Source organism: Oncorhynchus mykiss, chromosome 8, assembly GCF_013265735.2.
Source record: "Oncorhynchus mykiss isolate Arlee chromosome 8, USDA_OmykA_1.1, whole genome shotgun sequence".
Lineage (NCBI taxonomy): Eukaryota > Metazoa > Chordata > Actinopteri > Salmoniformes > Salmonidae > Oncorhynchus > Oncorhynchus mykiss.
Genome location: NC_048572.1, coordinates 15,857,516 through 15,870,443, shown reverse-complemented (window position 1 = coordinate 15,870,443; position 12,928 = coordinate 15,857,516). Strand labels below are relative to the sequence as shown.

General features: G+C 45.0%; 1 protein-coding gene across 4 annotated transcripts in view; it reads right to left on the bottom strand.

The window, feature by feature from the left end:
* LOC110529475 (sentrin-specific protease 6) overlaps nucleotides 1–12,928 on the bottom strand; it is a 33,901-nt gene that overhangs the window by 18,079 nt on the left and 2,894 nt on the right. For 2 of the 4 annotated variants that reach the window (XM_021611658.2, XM_036984866.1), the window contains exons 2-9: nucleotides 9,550–9,643; nucleotides 9,298–9,358; nucleotides 8,671–8,780; nucleotides 8,377–8,532; nucleotides 3,368–3,447; nucleotides 2,479–2,567; nucleotides 1,380–1,845; nucleotides 731–972 (exon numbers count right to left, since the gene is read on the bottom strand). In XM_021611658.2, the coding sequence (XP_021467333.2) occupies nucleotides 731–972; nucleotides 1,380–1,845; nucleotides 2,479–2,567; nucleotides 3,368–3,447; nucleotides 8,377–8,532; nucleotides 8,671–8,780; nucleotides 9,298–9,358; nucleotides 9,550–9,643 (1,298 nt within the window). Of the gene's footprint in view, nucleotides 1–730; nucleotides 973–1,379; nucleotides 1,846–2,478; nucleotides 2,568–3,367; nucleotides 3,448–8,376; nucleotides 8,533–8,670; nucleotides 8,781–9,297; nucleotides 9,362–9,549; nucleotides 9,644–12,928 lie in introns of all 4 variants that reach the window. The other 2 variants (XM_021611657.2, XM_036984867.1) reach the window with 2 other exon arrangements.

Sequence of the window (12,928 nt, the reverse complement as noted above, 5' to 3'; positions counted from 1 at the left end):
GCATTTTTTGCCAGTCCTGTCTGGTCCAGCGACGGTGGATTTGTGCCCATAGACGATGTTGTTGCCGGTGATGTCTGGTGAGGACCTGCCTTACAACAGGCCTACAAACCCTCAGCCCAGCCTCTCTCAGCCTATTGAGGACAGTCTGAGCACTGAGGGAGGAATTGTGCCTTCCTGGTGTAACTCGGGCAGTTGTTGTTGCCATCCTGTACCTGTCCCGCAGGTGTGATGTTCAGATGTACTGATCCTGTGCAGGTGTTGTTACACGTGGTCTGCCACTGTGAGGACAATCAGCTGTCTGTCCTGTCTTCCTGTAGCGCTGTCTTAGGCGTCTCACAGTACGGACATTGCAATTTATTGTCCTGGACACATCTGCAGTCCTCATGCCTCCTTACAGCATGCCTAAGGCACATTCACACAGATGAGCAGGGACCCTGGGCATCTTTCTTTTGGTGTTTTCAGAGTCAGTAGAAAGGCCGCTTTAGTGTCCTAAGTTTTTATAACTGTGACGTTAATTGCCTACCGTCTGTAAGCTGTTAGTGGCTTAATGATCGTTCCACAGGCGCATGTTCATTAATTGTTTATGGAACAAGTGTGGGAAGTAATGTTTAAACCCTTTACAATGAAGATCTGTGAAGTTATTTGGATTTTTACAAATTATCTTTGAAAGACAGGGTCCTGAAAAGGGACATTTGTTTTCTTGCTGAGTTTATGTTAAAAGACGACATACCTGATCTTTCATGCGGTTCCTTCTGGGTAGTGAAATTCTGCTGTCGATGTCGGAGAAGAAGTCAGAAGTGATCTCCTCCTGCTCCCCTCCTGTGCTACTCTTCACTGCCGCCTCCACTCTGCCTCCGGAGGGCGCCGGTGAGGAGTGGGCTGAGTCAGCTGGCCGAGGGGAAACGCTGTCCAGCCTGTTTACGCTGCCCGTGCTGGCGTTGTCCGCCTCATCCTCGTCACTGGACAGCACGACTGGAACACAAACAGAGTCATCATTTCCAGATGAATAAATTATTTCAACAAGATGGGATTTACATCCTGAAATGTGGTCTTTGTTTGATAACAGTTCTGACAGAGAGAGGAAAGATGTACAGACAGGTGCTAGTGGTTTTGAGCTGTGTGGTTGGTTACAGAGAACGTCCTGTGCAGTTGGTTGAAATGAACCACTTCTGTAGTGTACTACCTCTCACAGGGACAAACACCTGCCTGCAGTAAACCCTGAGACTAACCAGCACAGAGGTAGGTGAAGAGTGAGTACTGAGCAGGCCAGGTGTGTATCCCAAATGACACCCTATTCCCTACATAGTGCACTACTTTTGACCAGAGCACTAAATGGAATATGGTGCGATTTGGGATGCATACCTGGACAGTGGACTTACTGGGGTCGTTGAGCTCGTGCTGCTTGGCGGACGCCGTCCTCCTGCCTTTGTTGCCGGCGACTTTCCCGGCGCAGCAGCTCCCCACCAACCCCACCCCCGCGGGTCTCCCGTTGTGTGGCAGCGGCAGGCCGGCCCGGGTTGTGATGCGTACCGGAATAGGCGGGTTCATCACTGTGTCCACACGCAGCGGCAGCGCCCTCATGGTCGAGGACGAACCGTAGAAGCTATTCTTGGTCAGCTGTCGACTGTTTGGTCCTGGGGATGGGTGTTGATGGGGGTGGGTGTGCTGTGGGTGAGGTCGAATGGGGGGTCTGGGCGTGGGGGACGTAGGCTGGGCTGCTGGGGGGTGGTAGAGGTGGGGAACCTCTGGCACCAAGGAGTTCCCACAGTGTTCACACGTGCTGTGGCTTTCACTGGATTTGCTACACTTCCCACACACTGTGTGGTTCCTTTCTGGATTTAGGGGCTGCAGACAAGGCAAAGACAATTACATTTCAGCATCAGGTAGGCTACACTTAAATTATTTGTATCTTCTGACATGAGTCAACATCATTGCTAAATCGCTCCGGGGTATCGTCTTAAAACCGCTCAGCTCTTTTTGGTTGAAATGGACAGCGGAGGTAGACATTATAAACAAGATGCTTCTTCTATTCAGTTATTCATAGGATCTCTAGCCACAACATTAATAGGTATGACTCGGACAGGAAGGAACAGGCTGGATGGTTTGATAGTGGACTAGCGAGATCAGAGAGAGCGAGCGAGGCCCAGAGGGGAAATCAGAGAGCGAGAGAGAGGCCAGAGGGGAGATCAGAGCGCGAGAGAGAGAGCGAGGCCCAGAGGGGAGATCAGAGAGCGAGAGAGAAAGGACAGAGGGGAGTAGCAGTAACTACAGTCCAGCACGGTCACAGTCCTCATAGAAAAGGCTCCATAATGGTAAACTCTAACCAGTAGATGATCCTAGACTCGCCCAACCAGCACAGGTCCTTTTTAACTTCAGGACCTGGCATATCCATAAAGCGTCTCAGAGTAGGAGTGCTGACCTAGAATCAGGTCCCCTGATATGGACCCAGATGACGACGTGAGTTCATACTGCTCTTACCTCCACTCTCTGAACCTGCGAGGGAAAGCTACAACAGCCCTCCAGCAAGGGTCTCCGACTGTGCTCTTTGATGCTCACGTTGTCGTTGGCTTAAAAGGGAATAAAAGACAACATGAAAGGAAACAGTCATCTGTCATGTACAGTATGCAGTAACGACTGATCGTGTTGAGAACCAGCCTCATCTTCAAGACAAACAAAAAAATATAGTGGAGAAAGTTGGCCTTGGGGAAGTTTCACACATTTGCAGTTTTCCAGTGTTTCAAGGTCACCTTGCAGCACCAGGTGATCATCATCATTACTGTATACTGTCATATTTGTCTTTGCCGGAGTCAGCTGGCTGGGCCACAGTGTGCTTTACTAGCCTGACTGCCTGTGTGTGCTACTGTCCTCTCCATGCTCATCTGTGGCAGCCAGACTCACTCGCTCTCACTCCTTCCTCTCAGAGGAGCTTTGCGGGCGGATTAATCTGCGAGGCCTGATGCAATCCCTCTTAGGCAGACAGACAGGAGGCTCAGCCCAGATCTACTGCCCTCCAGGCACCACTCTGCAAAGGATTTCACTGCTAGAGACAGACTTCCCAGCAAGACACCGTCCACTATTCCCTCTACCACCTAGTACCAAGTCCCACATTACATCCTGATAGTAGCATTTAACCACACCATCTTCGTACAGCACACTGTGTCCACATAGGAAACCATGGTTTGAGACTGCCTCAGATTGAGACTGCACACACCGTCCTCCATCCCCCACCACCACTTACCGTCCCACATCACATCCTGAAAGCAGCATTTACCCACACGGTCTTAGTAGTACACTGCCTCCACATATAACATGCTGCTGTTACTATATCAGTACCGTGACTGTAATGGCAGTGCGTGTCTCATTTTACCTGGGCTCTCTGGACAGGTGAGGATGATACTCTCTACTTCTGCTGCTTGGATCTGCTGTTGAGTGGTGCTGTAGTCCCTTCTGAGGGAACAATGGCACAGTCTGGTCAGAAGTCATTCAAAACAAAGCCTTTTGTTTTCTTGTCAACAACCATAACGAGGTAAACAAATCAATAACTCAAATTTGGAGATAAACAAGTTATGCAATTGGAGAGATTGGAGGGGGGAAATGATCTAATATGATGAAACAACACGTGGGGTATCCATGTTTGCAGTGTTACCCTACAGAACCAGACCAAAGGTGGATGGATGCAGGTTATTAAGGTAGCTAGTTAGTATAAACGCACAAAGGTGGATGGATGCAGTTTATTAAGGTAGCTAGTTAGTATAAATGCACAAAGGTGGATGGATGCAGGTTATTAAGGTAGCTAGTTAGTATAAACGCACAAAGGTGGATGGATGCAGGTTATTAAGGTAGCTAGTTAGTATAAACGCACAAAGGTGGATGGATGCAGTTTATTAAGGTAGCTAGTTAGTATAAATGCACAAAGGTGGATGGATGCAGGTTATTAAGGTAGCTAGTTAGTATAAACGCACAAAGGTGGATGGATGCAGTTTATTAAGGTAGCTAGTTAGTATAAATGCACAAAGGTGGATGGATGCAGGTTATTAAGGTAGCTAGTTAGTATAAACGCACAAAGGTGGATGGATGCAGGTTATTAAGGTCGCTAGTTAGTATAAACGCACATGGCCACGGGCACCACTGCTTTGACTACAGCATGAGATGGAACAAAACACAATGTTGGAACAGGACAAAGTTCAGATCACTACAATGTATTACAGCACAAAGCATGGCTAAGCATATACAGGGTGCAATGTCTTCCCTTTCTTTTAGGTCAAGGTTGCTTTAGAAAGGAACATGAAGAGAGCAAGTCTAGTCTTGCTGTTACGAAACCAATTACAAACAGACTGATTTTGCTGCACTCATTATGTCTAGGGGTCTTAGGCCTAGCTACCTGGTCTGTAACCTGACTCGTTATGTCTAGGGGTCTTAGGCCTAGCTACCTGGTCTGTAACCTGACTCGTTATGTCTAGGGGTCTTAGGCCTAGCTACATGGTCTGTATCCTGACTCGTTATGTCTAGGGGTCTTAGGCCTAGATACCTGGTCTGTAACCTGACTCGTTATGTCTAGGGGTCTTAGGCCTAGCTACCTGGTCTGTAACCTGACTCGTTATGTCTAGGGGTCTTAGGCCTAGCCACCTGGTCTGTAACCTGGTTGGTGCTGCCACCTGGGGGAGGGTGTGTTGAAGTGGATCCTGGTAGAGTGTATTGCCAAAAGCCGGGTGTACACTACACAACTTTCAAAATCTTGACCTCTCACATTAAACAACATATTTCCTGTCGTTTTTTTGGTCTTGCCAACATAGTGGTGCTCAAACTAAACAATGTGGCACAGACTTGGGTCACACAATACATAGTACCCTCAAAGCTCATCATTAAGCTTGGGGCCCTGGATCTGAACTCCGCCCTGTGCAACTGGGTCCTGGACTTCCTGACGGGACGCCAACACGTGGTAAAGGTAGGCAACAACACCTCCACTATGCTGATCCTCAACACAGGGGCGCCACAAGGGTGCCTGCTCAGGCCCGTCCTGTACATCCATGACTGCATGGCCACGCACGTCTCCAACTCAATCATCAAGTTTCAGACAACAACAGTGGTAGCCCTGATTATCAAGCACGACGAGACAGCCTACAGGGAGGAGGTAAGGGCCCTGGCGGAGTGATACCAGGAAAATAACCTCTCCCTCAATTTAAACAAAACCAAGGAGCTGATCGTGGACTTCAGGAGACAGCAGAGGTTGGTTGAACATTTGGCTTGGCCCCTTACTAACTTCTAAAGATCCATCATTGAGAGCATCCGGTCGGGCTGTTTCACCAACTGCACCGAATGCAACCGCAGGGCTCTCCAGAGGGTGGTGTGGTCTGCCCAACATCACCAAGGCCACACTGCCTGCCCTCCAGAACATCTACAGCACCCGGTGTAACAGGAAGGCCAAGATAATCAACAAGGACCTCAGCCATCCGGACCGTGGCCTGTTCACCATGCTACCTTCAAGATGGCGAGGTCAGAACAGGTGAACCAAAGCTGGGACCCGGAGACTGAAAAACAGCTTCTATCTCAAGGCCATCAGACTGTTAAATAGTCAACACTAGCCGGTACCCTGCCCTGAACTTTAGTCGCTGTCATTAGCCAGCCACCACCCAGTACAACTGACTAGGTATTCCCATTTCCCTACGTACACAGTCATGGAACACTGGTCACTTTAACAATGTTAACACACTGTTTAATCCACTTCATATGTATATACTGTATTCTAGTCAAGGCCCATCCTATTTAACTATTGCTGTACATATTCTATCCACATACTATCCATAATGTCTATACATCCCATCACATACACATATATACAGTGCATTCGGCAAGTTTTCAGACCCCTTGACTTTTACACAATTTGTAACGTTACAGCCTTATTCTAAAATGGACTAAATATTTTTCCCCCCCTCCATCAATCTACACACAATACCCCATAGTGGCAAAGCAAAAATAGGTTTTTAGGTTGTTTTTTAATGGAAATAGTGGTGTGGGGGCTGTGCTTTGGCAAAGTGGGTGTGGTTATATCCTGCCTGTTCGGCCCTGTCCGGTGGTATAGTCAGATGGGGCCACAGTGTCTCCCGACCCCTCCGGTCTCAGCCTCCAGTAATTATGCTGAAGTATTTTGTGTCGGGGGGCTAGGTTCAGTCTGTTATATCTGGAGTATTTCTCCTGTCTTATCCGGTGTCCTGCGTGAATATAAGTATGCTCTCTCTAATTCTCGCTTTCTTTCTCTCTCTGAGGACCTGAGGCCTAGGACCATGCCTCAGGACTATCTGGCCTGATGACTCGTGGCTGTCCCCAGTCCACCTGGCCGTGCTGCTGCTCCAGTTTCAACTGTTTTGCCTGCGGCTATGAACCCTGACCTGTTCACCGGACGTGCTACCTGTCCCAGACCTGCTGTTTTCAACTCTCTAGAAACAGCAGGAGCGGTAAAGATACTCTGAATGATCAGCTATGAAAAGCCAACTGACATTTACTCCTGAGGTGCTGACCTGTTGCACCCTCGACAACCACTGTGAATATTATTATTTGACCCTGCTGGTCATCTACGAACATTTGAACGTCTTGGCCATGTTCTGTTATAAATCTCCACCCGGCACAACCAGAAGAGGACTGGACACCCCTCATAGCCTGGTTCCTCTCTAGGTTTCTTCCTAGGTTCTGGCCTTTCTAGGGAGTTTTTACTAGCCACCGTGCTTCTACACCTGCATAGCTTGTTGTTTGGGGTTTTAGGCTGGGTTTCTGTACAGCACTTTGAGATATCAGCTGATGTAAGAAGGGCTTTATAAATACATTTGATTTGAAATTTGAGTTGAAATATAACATTTCCATAAATATTCACACCCTTTACTCAGCACTTTGTTGAAGCACCTTTGTCAGCGACTACAGCCTCGGGTCTTCTTGGGTATGATTCTACTAGGTGTGCTTGGCACACCTGTATTTGGAGAGTTTCTCCCATTCTTCTCTGCAGATCCTCTCAAGCTGTCAGGTTGGATGGGGAGTGTCGCTGCACAGTTATTTAAAAGGTATCTCCAGAGATGTTCGATCAAGTTCAAGTCTGGGCTCTGGGTGGCCACTCCTGGACATTCAGAGACTTGTCCAGAAGCCACTCCTGTGTTCTCCTGGCTGTGTGCTTATGGTCGATGTCCTGTTGGAAGGTGAACCGTCGCCCCGGTCGGAGGTCCTGAGCGCTCTGGAGAAGGTTTTCATCCCCTCGATCCTGACTAGTCTTTCTGTCCCTGCCGCTGACAAACATACCCACAGCATGATGCTACCACCACCATGCTTCAACTTATGGATGGTGCCAGGTTTCTTCCAGATGTGACACTTGGCATTCAGGCCAAAGAGTTCAATCTTGGTTTCATCAGACCAGAGAATCTTGTTTCTCATGGTCTGAGTGGCTCCTGAGGAATGGCTTCCATCTGGCCACTCTACCATAAAGGCCTGATTGGTGGGCGGCAGGGTAGCCGAGTGGTTAGAGCTAGTAACCGGAAGGTTGCAAGTTCAAATCCCTGAGCTGACAAGGTACAAAAGCCGTCATTGAAAATAAAAATTTGTTCTTAACTGACTTGCCTAGTTAAATAAAGGTCAAATAAAAAAGAAAAATTGGTGGAGTGCTGCAGAGATGTTGTCCTGGAAGCCACTGGTCTCCCATCTCCACAGAGGAACTGTCATTCTGACAGAGCACCATCAGGGACTTGGTCACCTCCCTGACCAAGGCCCTTCTCCCCTGACTGCTCAGTTAGGCCGGGCGGCCAGCTCTAGGAAGAGTCTTGGTGGTTCCAAACTTCTTCCATTTAAGAATGATGGAGGCCACTGTGTTCTTGGGGACCTTCAATGCTGCAGAAATGTTTTCTGTACCCCATATCTGTGCCTCGACACAATCCTGTCTTGGAGCTCGTTGGACAATTAATTCAACCTCATGGCTTGGTTGTTGCTCTGACATGCACTGACAACTGTGGGACCTTATATAGACAGGTGTATACCTTTACAAAATAATGTCCAATCAATTGAATTTACCACAGGTGGACTTCAATCAAGTTTTAGAAACATCTCAAGAATGATCAATGGAAACAGGATGCACCGGAGCTCAATTTCAAGTCTCATAGCAAAGGGTCTGAATACTTATGTAAATAAGGTATCCGTTTTTCTAAAAACCTGTTTTCAAATGGCCAAAATGAATTGATCAGATCGCCTAAATAAAGTGAGTAACATGTATCTTTGACTGATTAGAGATCCAGCCCTTACGACTACTTTGAGAAAAAAAGCATTTTGTCAAATGAAACCATTCGGTAGCTCTAAATGCTATGTTATGCAGTACGACCATAGTGTGACTTCAGTGAGGACTCATACCTTTGGACAGGTTTCCTCATTGCAGCAGGAACATTGTGGGTGTGTTGAAAGGGTCTCCCCTGTAGAACAACTCCTTGAGATGGTGTTGGGCTGACTATTAAATAGTCAGTTCTGTTAGGCATCGGTGACGTCGTTGCTACCATGTTTGGGAGGTCACTGTAGTAGAGGAAGCAGAGGAACGACATTAGGTTTTTGCTATACACAGATTGTAATGGTTCATTATGATATTTGCAGTTGTCAGCAAAACATTCCAACTTTAACTGAAGAGATACTTGCAACAGAGATATGTCATACCTCTTGTCACTTCCTGGTTTGTTTAGAGCCCCTATGTGATTATTTGTATTTGGCCTGTTTTCATATGTTTTTAGGGGATCCGCAGAAGAGAAATGCCTAAGAGCGGGGGACTGGTGTGGGGAGAGAGATTGAGAGTAGAGAACAGAGAAGGTAATTAACACAGGATCTGATGGCAGGTTGCAGGGCATTTCTGCACAGTACATAGATAATTCTGTATGTCAGTGATGCTGCATGAAAAACGGATACACCCCTGTAGAGTATGACAATAACAGCACTGATCTGATGTCCTTGTTCACTGTTCAAGAGAAACATGTTTTGAAGATTGTTATAATAGCCTAAAGTAAGATCACATTCACAATAAAGTTCATCAGATTAAATGTTCTGTGTATAATAACCGAGTGCTGTAAGCATCAAATGTCACAACATGAACTTTCCACCAGCAGCAGCATAAAACAGACCAATTTTGTTGGTAAAAATACAGAGTCCTCTGGATGGCATAGCCAGACACATTTTGGCAGACACACTTTGGCAAAGAGATAGTGAGAGGAGAGCAAGATGGGCAGAATAACAATGACCTAAATGTGAGTTGTGTGGAGGGGGGCTAGATGAGGAGTTAGCCTACAGTACCTTCTGTCCCTCTGGGGAGGAGTGCTGCTGTCTGTCCATCTCCATGGTCACCACCGATGTGCTGCTTAGGAGAAAAGAAGAAAGTGTCAGTGTATTGAGCTGACAGGCAGGCAGGCTCTCAAATGGGAATAGTAATTCACAGAAGAGAGAGAGACTTGGGGTCTATCTTGGTCTGGTGGATACAGTGGGGTCAAATTGATGCAGTGCAGCGATGCTGAGTGCTGAAATGTGGTCCGGGAGAGAAGTGCTTACTCGTGTCTCCTCTGCTCTTCACTGCCTTCAGAAAGAGAAAAGCTCCAGTTCTGCTTGTACCCGCCATCTCGCCTGGTCTGTGATCTATCCAGAGCTTGAATATAATAAACCACAACTCACATCAGTTATTCGAGGCCTAATGAAGGCATCAGTTGAAATGGTCATGTGTACTTCCAGGAGTTCACTAATAATTTCAACATTGCTTGTATTAGCACCATATGTATAATTCAAATCATCAAAGAGCAACCTGATTCAAGTGTGATCTTAAAATCTAATTAGATAAATCAGATGTTAAGCCTCAGTCTAAAGTGAAGTTGTCAACACTGACTATCCCTGCTATGTTCTTTGATGACTAAAACTCAACTCATGCCTGCAAAAAAACTGTATGCAGAGGAGACACATTGGCAGCTGAGAACAGAGCAGGTGGTACCAAGGAGCTACTCCCCCTCTCTCTGACCCACAATACTCATTTCCTGGTGACTCTCAAACATTTGCAACAGCCTTAGAGGCTTAGCAATATGCTGCTCGAAAATGAGACATGGTGGAGTTGTAATATCTCACGAGAATCACAATAGCTAGTTTGGATAAAAACACTTTTTTTTTAAAAATTTCATGAAAAGCAATATGATTGATGCTTTGAGAAGTTGTGTTTTATTTTCGGTGTGTCACCCTGTCATTCTTGCAATCACGTAATTGTAGGCCTCCCCGTATCAATGTCTGAGGATAAGGAAAGACATTTTACCTCTGTAGGGTAAATCCATTTCAATACCACCCCTTTTGATTTGAACAAAACCTTCCATACATATTTTCCCAATAAGTTACCTTTTGGACCTTAATGCTAAAACATTCAAGAGCTAAAGCTGCTCAAAGTTGACCTATTTTGCATACCCCACATCTATGTCTTCATCACTGGAAAAGAAAGACAGTTGAGAATGATATCATTTAAAAAGCTTACAAACAGGTTTGTCAATCTGTTTTATCATTTCTTGGGGGGTTAAATACCTTCTTTTTTTATTTTTATTTATGTTCACCTTAAATGTCAATTAAATAAAAATAAAAAATAAATTCACATTCGCATGTGTTGTAGCTTAGACCCTATTTTATAAGCGTTTGAGGTTTTTGTGTTGTACCCACCATTGGTTGAGACTCTTACAGGGTGGATGTCATGTTGTTTTGGCTGATAAATGTACTAAAATGGGAACACAATTTGAATGTAAGACTTTCAAATGGTCCGGCGAAGATGGTTGGAGTTCCACACATCAGGGAATGTTGACTTGAATGGGAATATCTGTTGTTTTAAATTATACTGTCAATCCTCCATTGGAAACCTATAGAAATATAGATATTGGAATATACATGAACATTTAAATTGACATTCGACGGTGGGTAGACCGGCGGCTATCTTTGTGGTAGTAATTATTAGTTACAATTTCAATTCAATTTCAGTGGTGTACCAGCTACATTACAGTGGTCTGAAGAGATGGGTCCATTCTATGAATTATATTTCTATGATTGAATTGACACCGACCCTGTATTCAATAGCATGTTGTGTCTCAACCCATGGTGGGCACAACACAAAAACCTCTAAGCTTTCTAGGGTCTAAGCTACAAAAAAAAATCTGAGTTTCTGAATGATCAAAATCAACCGTTTATCTTTTCCAGTGATGAAGACATGGAAGTCAGTCTGAAATGCAAAATGGGTCAACTTTGAGCACCTCTATTTCCTGAATGTTTCTGACCACTTCTTCCATGTGCAAACATGTATGGAAAGTTGTGTTTAAATCAAAAGGGGTGTTGTCAAAAAGATATTGAATTCATATGGATTTACCCTGTATGAAACCATTAAGGCACTTAAAATGTTTTCCATAGCTGAGCTATTATTAAATTGATAATTCTCCCTGCAGTAAAATATATGTCCAATATTTAAAATCAGCACTATCTGGCACAGCAGCAGGCTAAGTAGTGAAGCTGGGGACGTGGCAGGTTGTTAGCTAGCTAGCCATGACTGAACAAAGTGTAAACAACACACAAACGGTTTATGAATGCAAAATAAGGTCTGGGCAATCCACTCCATAGTAAGAAAAATGTTGCACCATTAATATGGGTCAGACAGATATTTTGCTGTATCGAATCTGCACTCTTTTTTCTCTAGGGACTCGGAAACAGAGGAACAGCGAAGCCTTATCATTACAACAATTATTATCTGGGAGATTTTTTTCCTAGTCACACAGTGGTCCCGAAATAAAATATTTAGTCACACTTTAGAGCCCTGCTGACCCCTCTCACAGGATGTGGTCTATAAAGCTAGCAACGTAGTATAGCAAGAAAAAAAAAATAAACCAAGCTAATCCAGTAAATTTCATTGATCAACATGCCTTTGGGTTGCATAAACGGTCTCCATATCAACTACTTACTTGCTGCACATTGCACAGGCAGTGAATAACTTAGGCCTATTACTTAGCCTAATTGGTCATGTCTACAATTAAAGGTTCAGGTTTTTCATCAAACTGGATGATATTTGGATGAAACCAGTTCATAGTAGTTTGACCCAAGTATGAAAAATGACTGCAGTTGGTACAAATTGTACGAAGCAATGGGGTCCTGCGGTTGGGTATTAGGCTTCTGGCTCAAATGTTTGGGGTGTTAAATGTCTCACCATTATTTCTCAGTTCATGTTGATCAATATTTTGGCTATGCTGGCCTGCTGTAAATTATCAAATATATGTCTGATCATTACATACACTACATTTACAAAGGTACGTGGAAACCCCTTCAAATGAGTGGATTCGGCTATTTCTGCCACACCCTGGCAGGTGTATAAAATCGAGCACACAGCCATGCAATCACTATTGCTACCCGGTACCCGGTATCTTGTTTCAAGAGAAATTGACAGAGACGGGCCAGGATAGTGACTTAAAGACGCATTAGCGACTTTTTCCAAAAAACACCTGCCTGCTTGTGTGTATAAGGTAGTAGTTTTGGAATTGTTAGCTAGATTACTCGTTGGTTATTACTGCATTGTCGGAACTAGAAGCACAATCATTTCGCTACACTCGCATTAACATCTGCTAACCATGTGTATGTGACAAATAAAATTGTATTTGATTTGATTTATTTACAAACATTGGCAGTAGAATGGCCTTACTGAAGAGCTGTGACTTCAACGGGGCACCATCATAGGATGCCACCTTTCCAACAAGTCAGTTCGTAAAATTTCTGACCTGCTAATGCTGTCCAGAACAACTATAAGTGCTGTTATTGTGAAGTGGAAATGTCTAGGAGCAACAACAGCTGAGTGGTAGGCCACAGAACGGGGCCACCGAGTGCTGAAGTGAGTAAAAATTGTCTATCCTCGGTTGCAACCCTCACTACTGAGTTC